The sequence below is a fragment of the Pleurodeles waltl genome, chromosome 8 (assembly GCF_031143425.1).
Source record: "Pleurodeles waltl isolate 20211129_DDA chromosome 8, aPleWal1.hap1.20221129, whole genome shotgun sequence".
Lineage (NCBI taxonomy): Eukaryota > Metazoa > Chordata > Amphibia > Caudata > Salamandridae > Pleurodeles > Pleurodeles waltl.
Genome location: NC_090447.1, coordinates 1,543,795,294 through 1,543,819,433, shown reverse-complemented (window position 1 = coordinate 1,543,819,433; position 24,140 = coordinate 1,543,795,294). Strand labels below are relative to the sequence as shown.

The window sequence follows — 24,140 nt, the reverse complement described above, 5'->3', positions numbered from 1 at the left end:
CAAGTACCCCTAGGTACTCACTACAAGCCAGTCCAGCCTCCTACATTGGTTGTGCAGCGGTGGGATAAGTGCTTTGAAACTACTTACCACTCTTGTCATTGTACTTTTCATAAGAGAAAAATATACAAAACAAGTTCAGTGTATATACACATTGCCAAAAAGTTTTGCATTTCCTCTTTTCACTCTTTTCTAAGTGCTGAAAAGTACTTCTAACTTTCTAAAAAGTTCTAAAAAGTTTAAAAAGTTTTTTTTCTCTGTCTTTCTAAAAGCTCTGACAAACTTTTTTCTCTTTTTCTATCACTTTAACTCTCTCTAAATATGTCTGGCACAGGCCAAAATGTTGACCTGTCTAAGATTGCATATGACCACCTTAGCTGGAAAGGAGCAAGGAGTCTCTGTATAGAGAGAGGTTTGAGTGTAGGGAAGAATCCTTCCTTGGAATTGTTACTTAACATGCTTAGAGAACAAGATAAGGCTAAAAGTGCCCCATCTGTTGAAAAAGTAGCTAATGGTTCCCAATCTGATCCAGGGACTCCCCCAGGAAAAGATTCAGGAAAGAAACTTCTCAGCCTGCCCATTACTAGACAGTCTAGCATAGTTGGTACAGAGGTTGAATCACACCATACTGATGGTGTGCTCTCACATTATACTGTTAGCCAAGCTGTTAGGGTGCCCTCTGTAAGGGACAGGTCTCCTTCTGTCCATTCTCACCATACTTCTGTTTCAAGGAATGTCCCTCCCACCCACCCTGATGACAGATTGTTAGAAAGGGAGCTCAATAGATTGAGAGTGGAACAAACCAGACTGAAGCTCAAGAAGCAACAGCTGGATTTGGATAGACAGACTTTAGAAGTAGAGAAGGAGAGACAGAAACTGGGTTTAGAAACCCATGGTGGCAGCAGCAGTATTCCCCATAGTCAACCTGCAAAAGAGCATGATTCCAGGAATCTGCATAAGATAGTTCCCCCTTATAAGGAGGGGGATGACATTAACAAGTGGTTTGCTGCACTTGAGAGGGCCTGTGCTGTACAGGATGTCCCTCAAAGGCAGTGGGCTGCTATCCTATGGCTATCATTTAGTGGAAAAGGTAGGGATAGGCTCCTTACTGTAAAAGAAAATGAAGCTAATGATTACAAAGTTCTTAAGAATGCACTCCTGGATGGTTATGGCTTAACCACTGAACAATACAGGATAAAGTTCAGAGAGACCAAAAAGGAGTCTTCACAAGACTGGGTTGATTTCATTGACCATTCAGTGAAGGCCTTGGAGGGGTGGTTACATGGCAGTAAAGTTACTGATTATGACAGCCTGTATAACTTGATCCTGAGAGAGCATATTCTTAATAATTGTGTGTCTGAGTTGTTGCACCAGTACTTGGTGGACTCTGATCTGACCTCTCCCCAAGAATTGGGAAAGAAGGCAGACAAATGGGTCAGAACAAGGGTGAACAGAAAAGTTCATACAGGGGGTGACAAAGATGGCAACAAGAAGAAGGATGGTAAGTCTTCTGACAAGGGTGGGGACAAATCTAAAAATGAGTCTTCATCAGGCCCACAAAAACACTCTGGTGGGGGTGGTGGGCCCAAATCCTCTTCTAATCAAAACAAGGAAAAGAAACCATGGTGCTCTTTATGTAAAATAAAAGGCCATTGGACAACAGATCCCAGTTGTCCAAAGAAAGGCACCAAGCCTCCTACCACTACAACCCCTACTGCTACACCTAGTGTCCCTTCTAATAGCAGTGGTGGTGGGAGCAAACCTACTAATAGCCAATCCAAGGGAGTAGCTGGGCTCACTATTGGTAACTTAGTTGGGGTTGGTCTTGTTAGGGAGACCACAGAGGCTATACTAGTCTCTGAGGGGGCTATTGATTTAGCCACCTTAGTTGCTTGTCCCCTTAATATGGATAAGTACAAGCAGCTACCCCTAATAAATGGTGTTGAGGTTCAGGCCTACAGGGACACTGGAGCCAATGTGACTATGGTCATAGAGAAACTGGTCCACCCTGAACAACACCTACTTGGTCACCAGTACCAAGTAACCGATGCTCACAACAACACACTTAGCCACCCCATGGCTGTTGTTAATCTCAACTGGGGGGGGGTTACTGGTCCAAAGAAAGTTGTGGTAGCTTCAGATATACCTGTAGACTGTCTATTAGGGAATGATTTGGAGACATCAGCTTGGTCAGATGTGGAGTTGGAGGCCCATGCAGCAATGCTGGGCATCCCAGGGCATATTTTTGCTTTGACAAGGGCTCAGGCCAAAAAGCAAAAAGGACAGGGAAGCTTGGATCCTGGAACAATGGACCAAGTGCTCCCTAAAGCTAGGGCTAGTAGAAGCAAACCACTTCCTACTATCCCTCCCTCTACAGTGGATTCAACTTCTGAGGAAGAAGAATTCCCTCCCTGTGCAGAACCTACACCAGAGGAGCTTCAAGCAGACACTGCTGAGCTTTTGGGTGAAGGGGGGCCTGCCAGGGAGGAGCTGAGTGTGGCACAGCAAATCTGTCCCACATTAGAGGGTCTCAGACAGCAAGCTGTCAAACAGGCTAATGGGGATGTCAGTGACTCTCACAGAGTTTACTGGGAGGACAACCTCTTGTATACTGAGGCAAGGGATCCTAAACCTGGAACTGCCAGGAGATTAGTGATCCCTCAGGAGTACAGAAAGTTCCTCCTAACTCTTGCACACGACATTCCCCTAGCTGGCCACCTGGGACAAATGAAAACTTGGGACAGACTGGTTCCATTGTTTCATTGGCCTAGGATGTCTGAGGACACAAAAGATTTTTGTAAGTCCTGCGAAACCTGTCAAGCCAGTGGCAAGACAGGTGGCACTCCAAAGGCACCCCTTATTCCACTGCCCGTGGTTGGGGTACCCTTGGAAAGGGTAGGGGTTGACATAGTTGGCCCCCTTGACCCTCCTACTGCTTCAGGCAATAGGTTTATTTTGGTGGTAGTGGACCATGCCACAAGATATCCTGAAGCAATTCCTTTAAGGACCACTACAGCACCTGCAGTGGCAAAGGCCCTCCTAGGAATATTTTCTAGGGTGGGCTTCCCAAAGGAAGTAGTGTCAGACAGGGGAAGCAATTTCATGTCTGCATACTTAAAGGCCATGTGGAAGGAGTGTGGTGTGACTTACAAGTTCACTACACCCTATCATCCACAAACAAATGGACTGGTGGAGAGATTTAATAAAACTCTCGAAAGCATGATTATGGGTCTCCCTGAAAAACTCCGCAGGAGATGGGATATCCTGTTACCATGCCTCCTTTTTGCCTACAGGGAGGTACCCCAGAAAGGAGTGGGCTTCAGCCCCTTTGAACTTCTTTTTGGACACCCTGTTAGGGGTCCACTCACACTTGTAAAGGAGGGTTGGGAACAACCTTTAAAAGCTCCTAAGCAAGATATTGTGGATTATGTACTTGGCCTCAGATCAAGGATGGCTGAGTATATGAAAAAGGCCAGTAAAAACCTTCAGGCCAGCCAAGAGCTACATAAGCAATGGCATGATCAGAAGGCTGTTTTGGTTCAGTACCAACCAGGGCAGAAAGTGTGGGTCTTGGAGCCTGTGGCCCCAAGAGCACTCCGAGATAAATGGAGTGGACCCCACATAATTGTTGAAAAGAAGGGTGAAGTCACCTACTTAGTTGACTTAGGCACTGCCAGGAGTCCCCTTAGGGTGCTCCATGTCAACCGCCTGAAACCCTACTATGACAGGGCTGATCTCACCCTGCTCATGGCAACTGATGAGGGACAGGAAGAAGACAGTGATCCTCTACCTGATCTCTTCTCTTCCACAGAACAAGATGCTCTTGTGGAAGGTGTAGTTTTGGCTGATTGTCTTACTGCTGAGCAGAAACACCATTGCATAAACCTCCTAGATCAATTCTCTGAACTCTTCTCTACTGTGCCAGGTACCACTTCTTGGTGTGAGCACACTATAGATACTGGAGACAGTTTACCTGTCAAAAGTAAGATCTATAGGCAGCCTGACCATGTCAGGGACTGCATAAAGCAAGAGGTCCAGAAAATGTTCGAACTAGGAGTGGTTGAGCACTCTGAAAGTCCATGGGCTTCTCCTGTGGTACTTGTACCAAAACCCCATTCCAAGGATGGAAAGAAGGAAATGCGGTTTTGTGTAGACTATAGAGGTCTCAACCTTGTAACCAAAACTGATGCTCACCCTATACCCAGGGCAGATGAGCTCATAGATACACTGGCATCTGCCAAGTATCTAAGCACTTTTGATTTGACTGCAGGGTATTGGCAGATCAAATTATCAGAAGATGCTAAACCTAAAACTGCATTTTCAACCATTGGAGGACATTACCAATTCACAGTAATGCCTTTTGGATTGAAGAATGCACCTGCCACTTTTCAAAGGTTGGTGAACACAGTCCTGCAAGGGTGGAAGCTTTCAGTGCAGCATATTTGGACAATATAGCTGTCTTTAGCTCCAGCTGGGATGATCACCTGGTCCACCTTTGGAAAGTTTTAGAGGCCCTGCAAAAGGCAGGCCTCACTATCAAGGCTTCAAAGTGCCAGATAGGGCAGGGTAAGGTGGTTTATCTGGGACACCTTGTTGGTGGGGAACAGATTGCACCACTTCAGGGGAAAATCCAAACAATTATTGATTGGGTTCCTCCTACCACTCAGACTCAGGTGAGAGCCTTCCTAGGCCTCACTGGGTATTACAGGAGGTTCATTAAGAACTATGGCTCCATTGCTGCCCCTCTTAATGACCTCACATGCAAAAAAAGGCCTAAAAAGGTATTGTGGACAGCTAGCTGTCAGAAAGCTTTTGAGGAGCTGAAGCAGGCCATGTGCTCTGCACCTGTCCTGAAAAGCCCTTGTTACTCTAAAATATTCTATGTCCAAACTGATGCATCTGAATTAGGAGTAGGGGCAGTCCTATCACAACTTAATTCTGAGGGCCATGATCAACCTGTTGCTTTTATTAGTAGGAGGTTGACCCCTAGAGAAAAGCGTTGGTCTGCCATTGAGAGGGAGGCCTTTGCTGTGGTCTGGGCTCTGAAGAAGTTGAGGCCATACCTGTTTGGCACTCACTTCATTGTTCAGACAGACCACAAACCTCTACTTTGGCTAAAACAAATGAAAGGTGAAAATCCTAAATTGTTGAGGTGGTCCATATCCCTACAGGGAATGGACTATACAGTGGAACATAGACCTGGGAGTAGCCACTCCAATGCAGATGGACTCTCCAGATATTTCCACTTAGACAATGAAGACTCATCAGGTCATGGCTAGTCTTATTGTCCTTCGTTTGGGGGGGGGTTGTGTAGGAAAGTACCATCTTGCCTGGCATGTTACCCCCATTTTTCACTGTATATATGTTGTTTTAGTTGTATGTGTCACTGGGACCCTGTTCACCAGGGCCCCAGTGCTCATAAGTGTGCCTGAATGTGTTACCTGTGTAGTGACTAACTGTCTCACTGAGGCTCTGCTAATCAGAACCTCAGTGGTTATGCTCTCTCATTTCTTTCAAATTGTCACTGACAGGCTAGTGACCAATTTTACCAATTTACATTGGCTTACTGGAACACCCTTATAATTCCCTAGAATATGTTACTGAGGTACCCAGGTTATTGGGGTTCCAGGAGATCCCTATGGGCTGCAGCATTTCTTTTGCCACCCATAGGGAGCTCTGACAATTCTTACACAGGTCTGCCACTGCAGCCTGAGTGAAATAACGTCCACGTTATTTCACAGCCATTTTACACTGCACTTAAGTAACTTATAAGTCACCTATATGTCTAACCTTTACCTGGTAAAGGTTGGGTGCTAAGTTACTTAGTGTGAGGGCACCCTGGCACTAGCCAAGGTGCCCCCACATTGTTCAGGGCCAATTCCCCGGACTTTGTGAGTGCGGGGACACCATTACACGCGTGCACTCCATATAGGTCACTACCTATATGTAGCTTCACAATGGTAACTCCGAATATGGCCATGTAATATGTCTATGATCATGGAATTGCCCCCTCTATGCCATCCTGGCATAGTTGGCACAATCCCATGATCCCAGTGGTCTGTAGCACAGACCCTGGTACTGCCAAACTGCTTTTCTCGGGGTTTCACTGCAGCTGCTGCTGCTGCCAACCCCTCAGACAGGCAGCTGCCCTCCTGGGGTCCAGCCAGGCCTGGCCCAGGATGGCAGAACAAAGAACTTCCTCTGAGAGAGGGTGTGACACCCTCTCCCTTTGGAAAATGGTGTGAAGGCAGGGGAGGAGTAGCCTCCCCCAGCCTCTGGAAATGCTTTCTTGGGCACAGATGTGCCCAATTCTGCATAAGCCAGTCTACACCGGTTCAGGGGACCCCTTAGCCCTGCTCTGGCGCGAAACTGGACAAAGGAAAGGGGAGTGCCCACTCCCCTGACCTGTACCTCCCCTGGGAGGTGCCCAGAGCTCCTCCAGTGTGCTCCAGACCTCTGCCATCTTGGAAACAGAGGTGCTGCTGGCACACTGGACTGCTCTGAGTGGCCAGTGCCACCAGGTGACGTCAGAGACTCCTTGTGATAGGCTCCTTCAGGTGTTGCTAGCCTATCCTCTCTCCTAAGTAGCCAAACCCTCTTTTCTGGCTATTTAGGGTCTCTGTCTCTTGGGATTCCTTAGATAACGAATGCAAGAGCTCATCCGAGTTCCTCTGCATCTCTCTCTTCGCCTTCTGCCAAGGAATCGACTGCTGACCGCGCTGGAAGCCTGCAAAACTGCAACATAGTAGCAAAGACGACTACTGCAACTCTGTAACGCTGATCTTGCCGCCTTCTCGACTGTTTTCCTGGTGGTGCATGCTGTGGGGGTAGTCTGCCTCCTCTCTGCACTAGAAGCTCCGAATAAATCTCCCGTGGGTCGACGGAATCGTCCCCCTGCAACCGCAGGCCCCAAAAAGCTGCATTACCGGTCCCTTTGGTCTCCTCTCAGCACGACGAGCGAGGTCCCTCGAATCCAGCAACTCTGTCCAAGTGACTCCCACAGTCCAGTAACTCTTCAGTCCAAGTTTGGTGGAGGTAAGTCCTTGCCTCACCTCGCTAGACTGCATTGCTGGGAACCGCGACTTTTGCAGCTACTCCGGCCCCTGTGCACTTCCGGCGGAAATCCTTCGTGCACAGCCAAGCCTGGGTCCACGGCACTCTAACCTGCATTGCACGACTTTCTAAGTTGGTCTCCGGCGACGTGGGACTCCTTTGTGCGACTTCGGGTGAGCACTGTTTCACGCATCCTCGTAGTGCCTGTTTCTGGCCCTTCTCCGGGTGCTACCTGCTGCTAAGAGGGCTCCTTGTCTTGCTCGACGTCCCCTCTACCTCCTGGTCCAATTTGCGACCTCCTGGTCCCTCCTGGGCCACAGCAGCGTCCAAAAACGCTAACCGCACGATTTGCAGCTAGCAAGGCTTGTTGGCGTTCTTTCGGCGGGAAAACACTTCTGCACGACTCTACAAGGCGAGAGGGATCAGTCCTCCAAAGGGGAAGTCTCTAGCCCTTTGTGTTCCTGCAGAAACCGCAGCTTCTTCAGTCCAGTCGAAGCTTCTTTGCACCCGCAGCTGGCATTTCCTGGGCATCTGCCCATCTCCGACTTGCTTGTGACTTTTGGACTTGGTCCCCTTGTTCCACAGGTACCCCAGATTGGAAATCCAGCGTTGTTGCATTGTTGGTTTGTGTCTTTCCTGCCTTATTCCCCTATCACGACTTCTTTGTCCTTGGGGGAACTTTAGTGCACTTTGCACTCACTTTTCAGGGTCTTGGGGTGGGCTATTTTTCTAACCCTCACTATTTTCTAATAGTCCCAGCGACCCTCTACAAGGTCACATAGGTTTGGGGTCCATTCGTGGTTCGCATTCCACTTTTGGAGTATATGGTTTGTGTTGCCCCTATCCCTATGTGTTCCCATTGCATCCTATTGTAACTATACATTGTTTGCACTGTTTTCTAAGACTATACTGCATATTTCTGGTATTGTGTATATATATCTTGTGTATATTTCCTATCCTCTCACTGAGGGTACACTCTGAGATACTTTGGCATATTGTCATAAAAATAAAGTACCTTTATTTTTAGTATAACTGTGTATTGTGTTTTCTTATGATATTGTGCATATGACACTAGGTGGTACTGTAGTAGCTTCACACGTCTCCTAGTTCAGGCTAAGCTGCTCTGCTAAACTACCATTATCTATCAGCCTAAGCTGCTAGACACCCTATACACTAATAAGGGATAACTGGGCCTGGTGCAAGGTGCAAGTACCCCTAGGTACTCACTACAAGCCAGTCCAGCCTCCTACACACACACACACCACACTACCCACCGAACCCCACTGGCACACACCCCAGGCTACCCACCATACCACACTGGCACATACCCCACTCTACCCACCTTTCGACACTGACACACCCCACTCTACCCACCATACCACACTAGTGCACACTCCAGTCTACCCACCATACCACACTAGTGCACGCTCCACTCTTACCCACTGTACCACACTGGCAAGCACCCCACTCCATCCACCATACCACACTGTCACACACCCCACGCTACCCACTGTACCAGATTGTTAAGCAACCCACTCCACCCACCATACCGCACTGGCAAGCAACCAGCTGTGGGCCATGTTAACACACTTGCACACACCCCACTCTACCCACCATAGCACATGGGCACACGCCCCACTCTACTCACCGTACCACACTGGCAAACACCCTACTCTTCCCACTGTACCACACTGGCACACACCCTAGTTTATATACCGTACCACACTGACATACACCTCACTCTACCTCACTAGTACACAGCCAACTCTACTCACTATGCCACACTGGCACTCACCCCACTCTACCCACTGCAACACTGGCACACACCCCACTCTATATACCGTACCACACTGGCACACACCTCATTCGACCCAATGTACCAGACTGGCACACCCCACTGTACTGCACTAGCACACACCTCACTCTACCCAACATACCACACTAACACACACCCCACTCTACTCACCGTACCACACTGGCACACCCCACTCTACCCACCTTACCATTCTGGCACACACCCCACTCCGCCCACCATACCACACTGGCGTACACCTCACTCCTCATCTAGTGTGCCCATCCCAGCCTCCTCATGTTCCCCTGCCAGCTACAGCAGGTGTGCCCCTGCCAGCCTTCTCATGAGGTGTGCCCTCCCAGCCTCATCAGGTGTACCCCTGCCAGCCTCCTCTTCAGGTGTGCCCCTCCAAACCTCCTCATCAGATGCGCCCCTCCCAGCCTCCTCGTCAGGTGCGCCCCTCCCAGCCTCCTCGTCAGGTGTGCCTCAGTCAGCCTCCTCATCAGGTGTACCCTCTTAGCCTCCTCATTAGGTGTGCCTCTCCCAGCCTCCTCTTCAGATGTGCCCCTCCCAGCTGGAGCAGGTGTGCTTTTGCTAGCACCAACAGCTGGTGCACTGAACTTTCTGCGGACGTGCCCAGAGGCTTGGTACTGGGACAGGTGTGCACACAGTATGGCAAAGAGCCGTGCACTCACAGTGACAGTTCACCTGGTTTTCAATTTAACTGTTCTTTACTTTTCAGGGCTGGGTGTGAGAAGCATTTCATGACTTGACTGATTATAAACCCAAACAGTTACACCAATAAAACTTGTACTGTAATAAGCGTAAATATCATATTGAGGTTATGATAATTCATGGTTCATTGCATGTGGTTCATGACACATGGCCGCCTGGCGGGCGCTACCCGCACGTCTGTTGGGGCCCCTGTATGGGGCGATGTGTGGAGCACAGATGGCTGGAGCACAGGTGCAGAGCCTTAAACAAGCCATGTCTGAATGTTTCTATGGTGTGTGTCATGACAAGGTCCATATCACTAGCGATAAGTGAATGGTACTGAGATGTATGTCATAACAAGGTCCATGTAACTAGCGATAAGTTAATGACCCTCATATATATATCGTGATGAGGTCCACAGGCCTCGAAATGTTCACTCGCCCTAGCGAGTCATATTTTGTCAGGTCTAGCTAGTTTTAGGACTCACTTGAGTTGGTAAAGAACAGGTGTTCAGTCACAAAGTGAAGGAGCAAGAAAGATGCCTTTAAATCTTGCACTTATCTTGTGACATTTGTTATGTATTCAGAGACGGAGGTCAAAAGTTGTTTTGTCTTCCTACAGTTATTTGTCCTTCTGACTGCAGAGTTCCAGGATTTTGTAAGGTGAACTGTCTGATTTGCTACACAAAGATGCACAACATTTAAATAACTAAGTCAACAGTGTAAACATTTCGAAATATCTTTCAGTAGTTGTGAAAACCCAGTTTTTGTACTTCTGTGTGATGAAAAAATTATTTATTAGGATTAAAAGAAATCAGTAAAAACACTTTACTTGGTGATGTGCAAAGGATAAATATGTTTCCCGAAACCCATTTTTCACAGATTGTTATTACACTATATAGTTTTATCAGTAGATCTGCACGCTAGTGGGAAGGTTTTTGGGCATTTTTTTGAAATTTACTGTCTGTAAATGACAGTGTACTACCACATCATGCTTTAGTAAAGTGAGTGTTTAAACATAAACTGAGAAACACTTCTGCCCTGAGGGCAATGCTATTATTAAACTAAGAGGCAAGTCATGGATCATGTACCCCCTGTACGTGGGCTAGATTCATTTTATACATGGAAGTGTCTGGTCTATTTAATCAAACAAGAGGTTTTTTTTGTACAGCAGAGATGCTGACCTCACATATTTAAAGGCGCACTCATGTGAGAAAGAAGGAAAATATGACTCTGTAAACTAAAATATTTGCCTGGGATCACACAATTTGAGACCTGTTTATGGGTCAAGTACATTACAGTTAGGTCAAGTAGATTATTTAAGTTACTTGACCTGCAAATCTATTAAAGTTTTTATGATTTTCTGAGGTGTGGGTACAGTTCACTAGCGATATGTGAATGGTACTCAGATGGATGTCGTGACAAGGTCCATGTTACTAGCCATTTGTGAATGGTCCTCAGATGTATGTCGTGACAAGTCCTGTGTCACTAGGAATTTTTAAATGGTTCCTAGTTGTATGTCATTACAAGGCCCATGTCAAAAGCGATAATGGTCTTAATATGGATGTTGTGAATGGTTCTCATATGTATGTCATGACCAGGCCTATGTCACTAGAGATAAGTGAATGGTCCTCAGATGTGTGTCGTGACGAGGCCCATGTCATTAGCTATATGGGAATGATCCTCAGATGTAAGTCGTGACATTGTCCATGTCACTGGCAATATGTGCATGGTCCTCAGATGCATTTTGTGACAAGGTCCATGTAACTGGTGATATGTGAATGGTCGTCAGATGTGTGTGGTGACGAGGCCTATGCCATTAGCTATATGGGAATGATCCTCAGATGTAAGTTGTGACATTGTCCATGTCACTGGCAATATGTGCATGATCCTCAGATGCATGTTGTGACAAGGTCCATGTAACTGGTGATATGTGAATGGTCGTCAGATGTGTGTGGTGACGAGGCCTATGTCACTAGCGATCAGTTAATGGTCCTCAGTTGGATGTCGTGATGATGTCCATGTCCAGCAATCTGTGAATGGTTCTTGGATTTTGTGATTGTGTTAACTCATTAGGTCTTCACTGTCTGCTCTCTCTGCACTCTCAGTAGGTGTGCACCTTCTGTACTCCCAGTAGGTGTGCACTCTCAGCAGCTGTGCACTCTCAGCAGGGGTGCACAGCGTACCCTCTCTGTGGGTGTTCACCCGCGGGTCTCCTGTGAAGTAGGTGTGAAGAACCAGCCCTGCTGGGTTAGTCCGGAGGATCCCTGTAGTGCACTGCTGCATACACCAGGGCATGAGCAAGGGCCCTGGCCCTCTCTTTCGCTCTAGGGGGTGTATACACACACCTAGTGATGGCGGGTCTTGATCACCACTGGCTGTGCCTGAGCTTGGGTAGTCTCCCGAGATATGAGTCTCTGCTCTCACAGGGTATGTAAGGAGAGAGGGAGAGAAGGAGGGAGACAGAGAATGGCAGAGACCCAAGAGGAGAGTCGGAGAAGGAGCTAGATAGAGGAAGAGACCGAGCGACAGATGCCAAGAGAGGGAGACAAAGAAAGTAGCGCCAGGGCTACTTTGTACTGGTAAACAGTTGACCTGAAGGGAAATGATAGTACAATACAATACAATACAATACAGTATAATACAACTAAGTAAAGTACAAAGTACAATACAGTACATTAAAGTTCAATGCAGTACAACATAATACACTACAGTCCAGTACGGTACAATACAGTGCAGTACAATGCAGTAGAATATAATTCAGTACACTATAGTAAAGTGCAATACAGTAGAGTACATTACAATACAGTAGAATATTCAGTACAATACAGTATGGTAAAGTACAATGTAGTACAACACAGTGCGGTACCATATACTACAGTACAATATAGTACAGTAAAGAACAATACAGTATAGAACAGTGCTATACAGTACAGCAAAGCACAGTAGAATACTATACAGTAGTACACAAAACAGTACAATACAGTACAGTACAATACAGTACAGTAAAGTACAACAAAATACTATACAGTACATTATAGTACAGTATAATACTGTACAACATAATACAGTAAAGTACAGTACAATACAGTACAGCTGTACACAAAACAGTACAGTACAATGCAGCCCAGTACAGTAAAGTACCATAAAGTACAATACAGTATGCTAAAATACACTTCAATACACTATAGTAAAATACAATGCAGTTTAATACAATACAGTGGAATATCATTCAACACAATACAGTACATTAAAAAATAATGCAGTACAACACAACACAATACAATACAGTACAGCACAAGACAATACAATACAATGCAGTAAAGTACAATACAGTATGGCACAGTACAAGACAATACAGTACAGTAGAGCACAGTACAATATAATACAATATATAGTGCAGTAGAGCACAGTACAATACAATACAGTAGAGAACAGTACAATATAATACAAACAGTACAAGACAATACAATAGAGTATTTTCCGTTGACTTGCCCAGTTTAGCGCTTCGATGCGTCTTGCCGAAACGCGCTTTATAAATAAATCAATACAATAGAGTACCATACAGTACATTACAATACAAGGTAATACAAAGTAAATTACATTAAAGTACATTGCAGTACAATACAGTACAATAATGTATAATACAATGGAATGAAGTACAATATAGTATAGCATGGTATAAAGTAATACAATACAGTAAAGTACAGTGCAATACAGTACAATACAGTACAATACAAGATAATACAATACAGTAAAGTACAATATAATAGTACAGCGCAGTACAGTACAATACAAGATAATACAATATAGTAAAGTACAATAGTAAAATATAGTACAGCACAGTATAGGACAATACAAGATAGTACAATACATTAAAGTACAATACAACACAGTACAATACAGTAGAATAAAGTACAATAGAATACAGTACACTACAAGACAATACAATACAATGCAAGATAATACAATATAGTAAAGTACAATACAATAGTACAATACAGAACATAACAGTACAGTACAATACAAGATAATACAATACAATTCAGTAGTATAAAGTACAATAGAATACAGTACAATACAGTACAATGCAGGATAATACAATACATTAAAGTATGATATAATGCTGTACAATGCAGTACAGTAGAATAAAGTACAATACAGTACATACAGTACAGTACAAATCAATATAACAGAGCACAGTACAATACAGGGCAGTACACTACAGTAAAGCACAATATAATGCAGTACAATACTGTACAATACAAAACAGTATAGTACAATTCAGTACAATAAAATGCAATAAAGTACAGTACAATGTAACATAGTATAATACAAGCCACTACAATAAAGTACAATACAATGCAGTACAATACAATAAAACACAATACCATACAGTATAGTACAATATAGTTCAAAACAGTACAGTACAATTCAATATGAAACCGAAGTAGAACACATTCACCAGAGCATACGACAATAGGTGAAAGAACTGCAGGACACAGGGACAGCAGAAACAAAACTTTGGGTATCTTTTGTTCAAGAACGTGCTGGAAAAGTTCATTTTTAGGTGTTTTTGGCGGTTCATGTGCTGCGTTTGTAATCAATATAGGGTGACTTTTGGGAAGAAGTAGTTCTGAGTTTCTGTACTTGAAGTTGTGGGGTATCTCTGTGTCTGTGGCCTCTCAGGCACCCTGATTTATGAACAGCTCTGTTAATCAGGACGACAGGTGGTGGATGTAAGGTTGGATAGGGAAAGGGCGAGAGCTGAACCCTGTGGTCATCACCTGTGATGTAGTTACCACCCTTCACTTCCTAGTATCTGTTGTGAGGAAGAGGAGAACCAGGCAGCATCTGGCCTCCATAATCTGTGCAATGTGCCGAATCACACGATGGGTCCAAGACAAACAGCTCTTTTGATGTACAGGCTCTGAGGCTGGCCCGGTCTGTGCTTTACTTGTGGTCACTTGGTAATTAATTTAAATATTCTGATAATGAAATATTCCGAATCTCACCACTTGATGACCATTTCATTCCTGTTCCACTTCCTGCTTGATCTTCTCCAGGTACTCAGTACAGTAACTCCGTATCATGCATGTGTACATCTGCTTTTTAAAATTCAGTATCTAAACTCTGAGCACCTGTTCTAATGACGTAAACAGCAGCATAAGATTAGGGTCTCCCACTGCACTCTAGCCAGCCGTTCAGCAGTAATGGTGTTCCAGGTAGGAGGTTGAACAGCGCCTCAAAGCAGCTCACACGTGCGTAGAGCTCACTCGATGGTAACTCATAAGGCCTGCCCTTGTACATTCAGAGCAAGAGACCGAGGTCTGTGGACACTGACGTACGGAGGAGGCGGCAAAATTTGTGTATACTAAAGTGATTAGTGTTTCCTCTTGACTGAGTCCTTAATCCTTCATACTGTGCAGAGTCTGCGTATTACAAGGGTTATTAGTGTGATGAAAAGTCACTGACCAAGGTATGTTCTTTCCTTTTAGGGAGGAAGAGGAGCGGCTGCGGAACAAGATCCGGGCCGATCATGAGAAGGTTCTGGAGGAGGCCAAGGAGAAGCTTAAGAAGTCTCAGGAAGAGCTCCGTGTGGAGATCCAGACTGAGAAGAACAAAGTCCTACATGAACTGAAGAACAAGGAAAGCAAAGTCCTGCTGCCCCCCGCACCCAACCTGGTGGGGATCAAGACAGGGGACCCCGTAGACCCTGAGATCCGGGAGAAGCGGGACAAGATTAAAGAGGTATGAAGAGGGGAACCTCTCAGGTGTGCAACCAGTGTGTGAAATATGCTGTCTTTGGGGGAATGTTCTAATGATTGAGTGATTCATATAAGGTTCTGAGGCAATACTCTTAATTATGACGTATTTTGTCAACTTTCACTAAATGAGAAGATTGATCAGGGTCTCATGAGTGCTGGGCCAGGTCTGCAGGCAACCTCTTCATCTAAAACAGAAACAGGGGGTCAGAATCCCAAGGGAGGTCCTTTGCCTCCCCGGGAGATCCAGCAAAGAACAGAGACTTCTCAGCACTTTAGTGGCTGGAGCAGGTAAAGTTCTGGTTGGGGCTCTAGACCTATCGTCCGGCACCAAGGTCATCCTCAGTGGTCTCCAACTCGCTACAGATGCAGGGTCATCGAAGACTTGTTGGTTCTTCAGTGGTTGAAGCGGACATGGTCTGCTGAGGTCATTCTAAGTGATCCCTAGCACACATCAGGCACATGGTGTTTGGAGACCGCTCAGTTCTTCAGTGGCTGGAGCCGACAGAGTCCTAACTCATGTTCTAGTTACATCACCGAGCAGTCCAATGCAAAGGTCAACCTCAGTGGTGTCCAGCACACCCCAGATGCAGTCCTCAATGAGAGGGGTGTTCCGGCCCGGCTCTTAGACCCCCCCACCCCTGTCATCTCCCCACAGTATTTCTGTTGTATGCCCAAGGCCGAATCATCCTCGGAGGAGGCACTCAAGATGGGAGAAAGACTCAGTCCGCTGTGGCACCGCCTCAGTCACAGATGTTTGTCTGCAGGTTCTGCCGAGAGCAGGGGTCCAAGAATGAGCAGGGTCAGGTAGGTGGGGTATCAAAAAAGGATAAAAAGCCACCTGTTAGAACTGGGGACACAGGGACTTTTGGGCCAGGTGACGAGTCTAAGCAGGGCAGGAGGGGTCCGAGATTATCCCAATATCCCATTCCTGTTCTTGACAGCACTCCATTCCACACTCCTGGACAGTGCACATATAGAACCCAGCGCCTAGACTACCTGCTCTTAGATCGGGGGCATTCATAACCCCACCCCTCACTCACTGCTACTCCTCTGGCACCTCACCATCTCCATCTCTCAGGATGCATCACATCTGTCACCTCACCCTCCTTCCCTGGCATGTCTGCCCACAGCTGCACATGAGATCAGTAGGGCCTGGTGTGAGGGTCGGGTCTAGCAGACAGTATCGTCAAAGGCACTCCAAGACCCGGGAAAGCAGCAGTAAGCATCAGAGGCACCCAAAGACCTGGGCCGCAGAGAATGAGGCTCAGACACCCCAAGACCCAGGCCCAGTAAACAGTGAGGCTCAAAGGCACCCCAAGACCCGGGCCAGCAGACAATGAGACTCAAAGACACCCCAAGACCCGGGAAAGCAGCATTAAGCATCAGAGGCACCCCAAGACCTGGGCCGCAGAGAATGAGGCTCAGACACCCCAAGACCCAGGCCCAGTAAACAGTGAGGCTCAAAGGCACCCCAAGACCCGGGCCAGCAGACATCGAGGCTCAAAGGCACCCCAAGACCCGGGAAAGCAGCATTAGGCATCAGAGGCACCCCAAGACCTGGGCCGCAGAGAATGAGGCTCAGACACCCCAAGACCCAGGCCCAGTAAACAGTGAGGCTCAAAGGCACCCCAAGACCCGGGCCAGCAGACAATGAGGCTCAAAGACACCCCAAGACCTGGCCAAGAAGACAGTGATTGTCAAAGGCACCCCAAGACCCGAAAGAGCAGACAGTGAGGCTCAGTCACTCGAAGACTGGGGGCAACAGACAGTGATCGTCAAAGGCACCCCAAGACCCGGGCCAGCAGACAGTGATCTTCCGAGGCACCCCAAGAGGTTCTCAGGCCCCCAGACCTTGCCGTAGTTCTCCTGCAGCCTCCCCTGTTAATCTTCACCTGCTGTCTCTTCCATCTTTAGTGTCTGTCATCCTTGTGCTCTCGCTGCAGCTCCCTGTCTCTCTCCCCTTCTGTCTCACTCTCTCGGTTTCTGTCGGTCTCCTTCTCTCGCTTGTTGTCTCTCCCTCTCTGGCTCTTTCTCGCTCCCTCTTGCTGTCCCTGCCTCTCTCTTCCCTCTCTCTTGCTGGCTCTCTCCTTTCTCCTGCTTGCTGTCTTTTTCTCTGACTCTCTCTTGCAGTCTCTCTGCCTCCCTCTCGCTTGATGTCTCTCTCTCTTGCTGTCTTTCTCTCTGACTCTCTCTTGCAGTCTGTATCTTTACCTCCCTCTCTCTTCCTGACTCACTCCCTAGCTGTCTCTCCCTTTCTCTCTCCCACTCAAAAGCTGCTTCTCCCTGTCTCTTTGTCTGTCTCTCTGCAGTTGTATCACTCTCCCTCTGTCTACAGCTGTCTCCCCTTCTCTCTAGCTGTCTCTGCCTGTCTCTTTGTCTCCCCCATTTTCTAGCTCCCTCTCCCTGTCTCTTTTTTTCTGCTTGTTGGGACTGAGGGTTGCCTCCCTCCCCCCCCCCCCCCCCCCCTTAATGTGCTGGGTGCCCTGTGGAGGGATGGGGGGCCCTGGAGAGTTGCATCCCCTGCCTTGAAGGTCCCGGAGCCCCCTGGAGGCCTAGGGGCCCCTAGAGGGTTCCCCCCGGAATTGCCAGGCACCCCGTGGAGAGTTGGGGGCCCGAGCCCTGCAGGGACCTGTGTTAGGTGTGAACCTCTGGCCCTGTTTTTCTCCTGCAGTCTGACTGACTCTTCACCACAGGCTTCTCGTTTCTCTCTTCCTTTCTCCCACTGTTTCTGTCTCAACACTGATCTTTTGTGGACTCCATCACCTGCGGGTTTACACTTCCTGCCAAACCTGTTGTGGCTCCTGTGGTGTTGCATCCGTGCCCCAAAGGTGTGCGTGTCTCTGGTGACGTCACAGCTGACAGGTGCCTTCCTGCTTTTAATTCCAGGACCTCCCAGCAGACAGTGGCCCTTGTCCTGGTCCTTAGGACTAGTGACGCCGTAGATCCTGTGGGTGTCATGCCAGGAAGGGAGTCAGGGCCACACGTACAAAAGGTTTTAGTGTAACGCTGAATTCGGCGACTTGCGACCGCTAGTTATCCTTCTGACATGTATCGCCCTGTTTTGCAATTTGTTAACCTATTACTGACTCAAACTAGTGTTTGCAAGTGGGTATTACGAAGGGTCATGCTGAGGGCGTCCCTTCCCAATAGCGACTCGCAGTGGTCTGTGTGAATGTTATGGGACCGGAATGTGGTCGCAAAACATTTGCAGTTTACCACCAACTTCAAGTAGGTGGTAATCCATTTGCAAACGGAAAGCTGTTCCCGAGGGACCCCTTCCCCTTTGTGAATGAAGGCGCAACACGGACCACTGCCTGCTCTCAAAAAATGCAAACAAAAGTTTTAATTTTTAAATGCGTCCCATTTTCCTTTAAAGAAAACGGGCTGCATTTAAATAAAAAAAAAAAATGCTTTATTGAAAAAGAGGTCACACACATGGTGGCCTGCTGACCCCCAGGAGGCCACCATCCCTGTGGTTACGGGCCACTCGCAAATGGGTTGCAAGTTGCAACCTGCCCCATGAATATTGATGACGCAGTTCCATTTGCGATCCATTGGAAATATCAAACAGTGTCTGAGACACGGTTGTACGTCGCAGTTTGCTACTTCCTGATTACAAGTCACGAAAAGTCACAATTAGGAAGGCGTAAAATCCAGCAGTAGTACATGTGGCCCCATGTTACTCATTTTCCACAAGCCTTATGTCACAGTGGTGACAGTTCCAACCATACCCGATTCTCAGTTGTGCCTGTTGTGGTCAGTGACCTTGTGCAGTCCTTCCCCGGGAGGTCTCACCTGGTGTGTGGAGGTTGGTGCCCTCCTGCTCCTGGTGTGCGGAGGCCGGCACCCCTCCTGCTCCAGCCCTTCACTGGGAGGTGTCACCTGGTGTGCGGAGGCCGGCACCCTGTCTCCTTCAGCCCTTCACCGGGAGGTGACCTGGTGTGTGGAGGCCGGCGCCCCTCCTGCTCCAGCCCTTCACCGGGAGGTGACCTGGTGTGCGGAGGCCGGCTCCCCTCCTGCTCCAGCCCTTCACCGGGAGGTGACCTGGTGTGTGGAGGCCGGCACCCCTCCTGCTCCAGCCCTTCACTGGGAGGTGACCTGGTGTATGGAGGCCGGCACCCCTCCTGCTCCAGCCCTTCAGCAGGAGGTGTGACCTGGTGTGCGGAGGCCGGCACCCCTCCTGCTCCAGCCCTTCACTGGGAGGTGTGACCTGGTGTGTGGAGAGGCCGGCACCCCTCCTGCTCCAGCCCTTCACTGGGAGGTGACCTGGTGTGTAGAGGCCGGAGCCCCTCCTCCTCCAGCCCTTCACCGGGAGGTGTGACCTGGTGTGTGGAGGCCGGCACCCCTCCTGCTCCAGCCCTTCACTGGGAGGTGACCTGGTGTGCGGAGGCCGGAGCCCCTCCTGCTCCAGCCCTTCACCAGGGGGTGACCTGGTGTGTGGAGGCCGGAGCCCCTCCTACTCCAGCCCTTCACTGGGAGGTGACCTGGTGTGCGGAGGCCGGCTCCCCTCCTGCTCCAGCCCTTCACTGGGAGGTGACCTGGTGTGCGGAGGCCGAAGCCCCTCCTGCTCCAGCCCTTCACTGGGAGGTGACCTGGTGTGCGGAGGCCGGCACCCTGTCTCCTTCAGCCCTTCACCGGGAGGTGACCTGGTGTGTGGAGGCCGGCGCCCCTCCTGCTCCAGCCCTTCACTGGGAGGTGTGACCTGGTGTGCGGAGGCCGGAGCCCCTCCTGCTCCAGCCCTTCACTGGGAGGTGACCTGGTGTGTGGAGGCCGGCACCCTGTCTCCTTCAGCCCTTCACCGGGAGGTGACCTGGTGTGTGGAGGCCGGCGCCCCTCCTGCTCCAGCCCTTCACTGGGAGGTGACCTGGTGTGCGGAGGCCGGAGCCCCTCCTGCTCCAGCCCTTCACTGGGAGGTGACCTGGTGTGTGGAGGCCGGCACCCCTCCTGCTCCAGCCCTTCACTGGGAGGTGACCTGGTGTGCGGAGGCCGGAGCCCCTCCTACTCCAGCCCTTCACTGGGAGGTGACCTGGTGTGCGGAGGCCGGCTCCCCTCCTGCTCCAGCCCTTCACTGGGAGGTGACCTGGTGTGTGGAGGCCGGCACCCCTCCTGCTCCAGCCCTTCACTGGGAGGTGTGACCTGGTGTGCGGAGGCCGGAGCCCCTCCTGCTCCAGTCCTTCACCAGGAGGTGACCTGGTGTGTGGAGGCCGGCACCCCTCCTGCTCCAGTTCTTCACCAGGAGGTGTCATCTGGTGTGTGGAGGCTGGAGCCCCTCCTGCTCCAGCCCTTCACCAGGAGGTGACCTGGTGTGCGGAGGCCGGAACCCCTCCTGCTCCAGCTCTTCACCGAGAGGTGTCACCTGGTGTGTGGAGGCTGGAGCCCCTCCTGCTCCAGCCCTTCACCAGGAGGTGACCTGGTGTGCGGAGGCCGGAACCCCTCCTGCTCCAGCCCTTCACCGGGAGGTGTGACCTGGTGTGTGGAGGCCGGCACCCCTCCTGCTCCAGCTCTTCACCGAGAGGTGTCACCTGGTGTGTGGAGGCCGAAGCCCCTCCTGCTCCAGCCCTTCACCAGGGGGTGACCTGGTGTGTGGAGGCCGGAGCCCCTCCTACTCCAGCCCTTCACTGGGAGGTGACCTGGTGTGCGGAGGCCGGAGCCCCTCCTGCTCCAGCCCTTCACCGGGAGGTGACCTGGTGTGTGGAGGCCGGCACCCCTCCTGCTCCAGCTCTTCACCGAGAGGTGTCACCTGGTGTGTGGAGGCCGAAGCCCCTCCTGCTCCAGCCCTTCACCAGGGGGTGTCCTGGTGTGCGGAGGCCGGCTCCCCTCCTGCTCCAGCCCTTCACTGGGAGGTGACCTGGTGTGTGGAGGCCGGCACCCCTCCTGCTCCAGTTCTTCACCAGGAGGGGTCATCTGGTGTGTGGAGGCTGGAGCCCCTCCTTCTCCAGCCCTTCACCAGGAGGTGACCTGGTGTGTGGAGGCCGGCACCCCTCCTGCTCCAGCCCTTCACTGGGAGGTGACCTGGTGTGTGGACGCCGGCGCCCCTCCTGCTCCAGCCCTTCACCGGGAGGTGACCTGGTGTGCGGAGGCCGGCACCCCTCCTGCTCCAGCCCTTCACTGGGAGGTGACCTGGTGTGCGGAGGCCGGAGCCCCTCCTGCTCCAGCCCTTCACCGGGAGGTGTGACCTGGTGTGCGGAGGCCGGCACCCCTCCTGCTCCAGCTCTTCACCGAGAGGTGTCACCTGGTGTGCAGAGGTTGGTGCCCTCCTGCTCCTAGTGTGCGGAGGCCGGCACCCTGTCTCCTTCAGCCCTTCACCGGGAGGTGACCTGGTGTGTGGAGGCCGGCGCCCCTCCTGCTCCAGCCCTTCACCGGGAGGTGACCTGGTGTGTGGAGGCCGGCACCCCTCCTGCTCCAGCCCTTCACTGGGAGGTGACCTGGTGTGCGGAGGCCGGAGCCCCTCCTGCTCCAGCCCTTCACCGGGAGGTGTGACCTGGTGTGCGGAGGCCGGCACCCCTCCTGCTCCAGCTCTTCACCGAGAGGTGTCACCTGGTGTGTGGAGGCCGAAGCCCCTCCTGCTCCAGCCCTTCACCAGGAGGTGTGACCTGGTGTGTGGAGGCCGGATCCCCTCCTACTCCAGCCCTTCACTGGGAGGTGACCTGGTGTGCGGAGGACGGCTCCCCTCCTGCTCCAGCCCTTCACTGGGAGGTGACCTGGTGTGTGGAGGCCGGCACCCCTCCTGCTCCAGTTCTTCACCAGGAGGTGTCATCTGGTGTGTGGAGGCTGGAGCCCCTCCTGCTCCAGCCCTTCACCAGGAGGTGACCTGGTGTGTGGAGGCCGGCTCCCCTCCTGCTCCAGGTCTTCACCAGGAGGTGTGACCTGGTGTGTGGAGGCCCGAGGCCCTCCTGCTCCAGCCCTTCACTGGGAGGTGACCTGGTGTGTGGAGGCCGGCTCCCCTCCTGCTCCTGCCCTTCACCAGGAGGTGACCTGGTGTGTGGAGGCCAGAGCCCCTCCTGCTCCAGCCCTTCACCGGGAGGTGACCTGGTGGATGGAGGCCGGCACCCCTCCTGCTCCAGCCCTTCACCGGGAGGTGACCTGGTGTATGGAGGCCGGCACCCCTCCTGCTCCAGCCCTTCACTGGGAGGTGTGACCTGGTGTGTGGAGAGGCCGGCACCCCTCCTGCTCCAGCCCTTCACTGGGAGGTGACCTGGTGTGTGGAGAGGCCGGCACCCCTCCTGCTCCAGCCCTTCACTGGGAGGTGACCTGGTGTGTAGAGGCCGGAGCCCCTCCTACTCCAGCCCTTCACCGGGAGGTGTGACCTGGTGTGCGGAGGCCGGCACCCCTCCTGCTCCAGCCCTTCACTGGGAGGTGTGACCTGGTGTGCGGAGGCCGGCACCCCTCCTGCTCCAGCTCTTTACCGGGAGGTGTGACCTGGTGTGCGGAGACCGGCACCCCTCCTGCTCCAGTTCTTCACCGAGAGGTGTCACCTGGTGTGTGGAGGCCGAAGCCCCTCCTGCTTCAGCCCTTCACCAGGAGGTGTCACCTAGTGTGTGGAGGCCGGCTCCCCTCCTGCTCCAGCCCTTCACCAGGAGGTGTCACCTAGTGTGTGGAGGCCAAAGCCCCTCCTGCTCCAGCTGTTCACTGGTTGGTGACCTGGTGTGTGGAGGCCGGCTCCCCTCCTGCTCCAGCCCTTCACCGGGAGGTGACCTGGTGTGCGGAGGCCGGCACCCCTCCTGCTCCAGCCCTTCACCGGGAGGTGACCTGGTGTGTGGAGGCCGGCACCCCTCCTGCTCCAGCTCTTCACCGGGAGGTGTGACCTGGTGTGCGGAGGCCGGCACCCCTCCTGCTCCAGCCCTTCACTGGGAGGTGACTTGGTGTGCGGAGGCCGGCACCCCTCCTGCTCCAGCCCTTCATCGGAAGGTGTGACCTGGTGTGCGGAGGCCGGAACCCCTCCTGCTCCAGCCCTTCACCGGGAGGTGTGACCTGGTGTGTGGAGAGGCCAGCACCCCTCCTGCTCCAGCCCTTCACTGGGAGGTGACCTGGTGTGCGGAGGCCGGCACCCTGTCTGCTCCAGCCCTTCACCGGGAGGTGTCACCTGGTGTGTGGAGAGGCCGGCACCCCTCCTGCTCCAGCCCTTCACTGGGAGGTGACCTGGTGTGCGGAGGCCGGCACCCCTTCTGCTCCAGCCCTTCACTGGGAGGTGACCTGGTGTGCGGAGGCCGGCACCCCTCCTGCTCCAGCCCTTCACCGGGAGGTGACCTGATGTGTGGAGGCCGGCACCCCTCCTGCTCCAGCTCTTCACCGGGAGGTGTGACCTGGTGTGCGGAGGCCGGCACCCCTCCTGCTCCAGCCCTTCACTGGGAGGTGACTTGGTGTGCGGAGGTCGGCACCCCTCCTGCTCCAGCCCTTCATCGGAAGTTGTGACCTGGTGTGCTGAGGCCGGCACCCCTCCTGCTCCAGCCCTTCACCGGGAGGTGTGACCTGGTGTGTGGAGAGGCCAGCACCCCTCCTGCTCCAGCCCTTCACTGGGAGGTGACCTGGTGTGCGGAGGCCGGCACCCTGTCTGCTCCAGCCCTTCACCGGGAGGTGTCACCTGGTGTGTGAAGAGGCCGGCACCCCTCCTGCTCCAGCCCTTTACTAGGAGGTGACCTGGTGTGCGGAGGCCGGCACCCCTCCTGCTCCAGCCCTTCACTGGGAGGTGACCTGGTGTGCGGAGGCCGGCACCCCTCCTGCTCCAGCCCTTCACTGGGAGGTGTGACCTGGTGTGTGGAGGTTGGTGCCCTCCTGCTCCACCCCTTCACCGGGAGGTGACCTGGTGTGCGGAGGCCG

General features: G+C 51.4%; 1 protein-coding gene across 2 annotated transcripts in view; it reads left to right on the top strand.

Moving 5' to 3' along the window:
* The window catches only part of MAN1A2 (mannosidase alpha class 1A member 2), a 315,131-nt gene that overhangs the window by 61,469 nt on the left and 229,522 nt on the right, over positions 1-24,140 (top strand). For both annotated transcript variants that reach the window (XM_069203015.1, XM_069203014.1), the window contains exon 3: positions 15,054-15,306. In XM_069203015.1, coding sequence (XP_069059116.1) covers positions 15,054-15,306 — 253 coding nt within the window. The remainder of the gene's footprint in view (positions 1-15,053; positions 15,307-24,140) is intronic.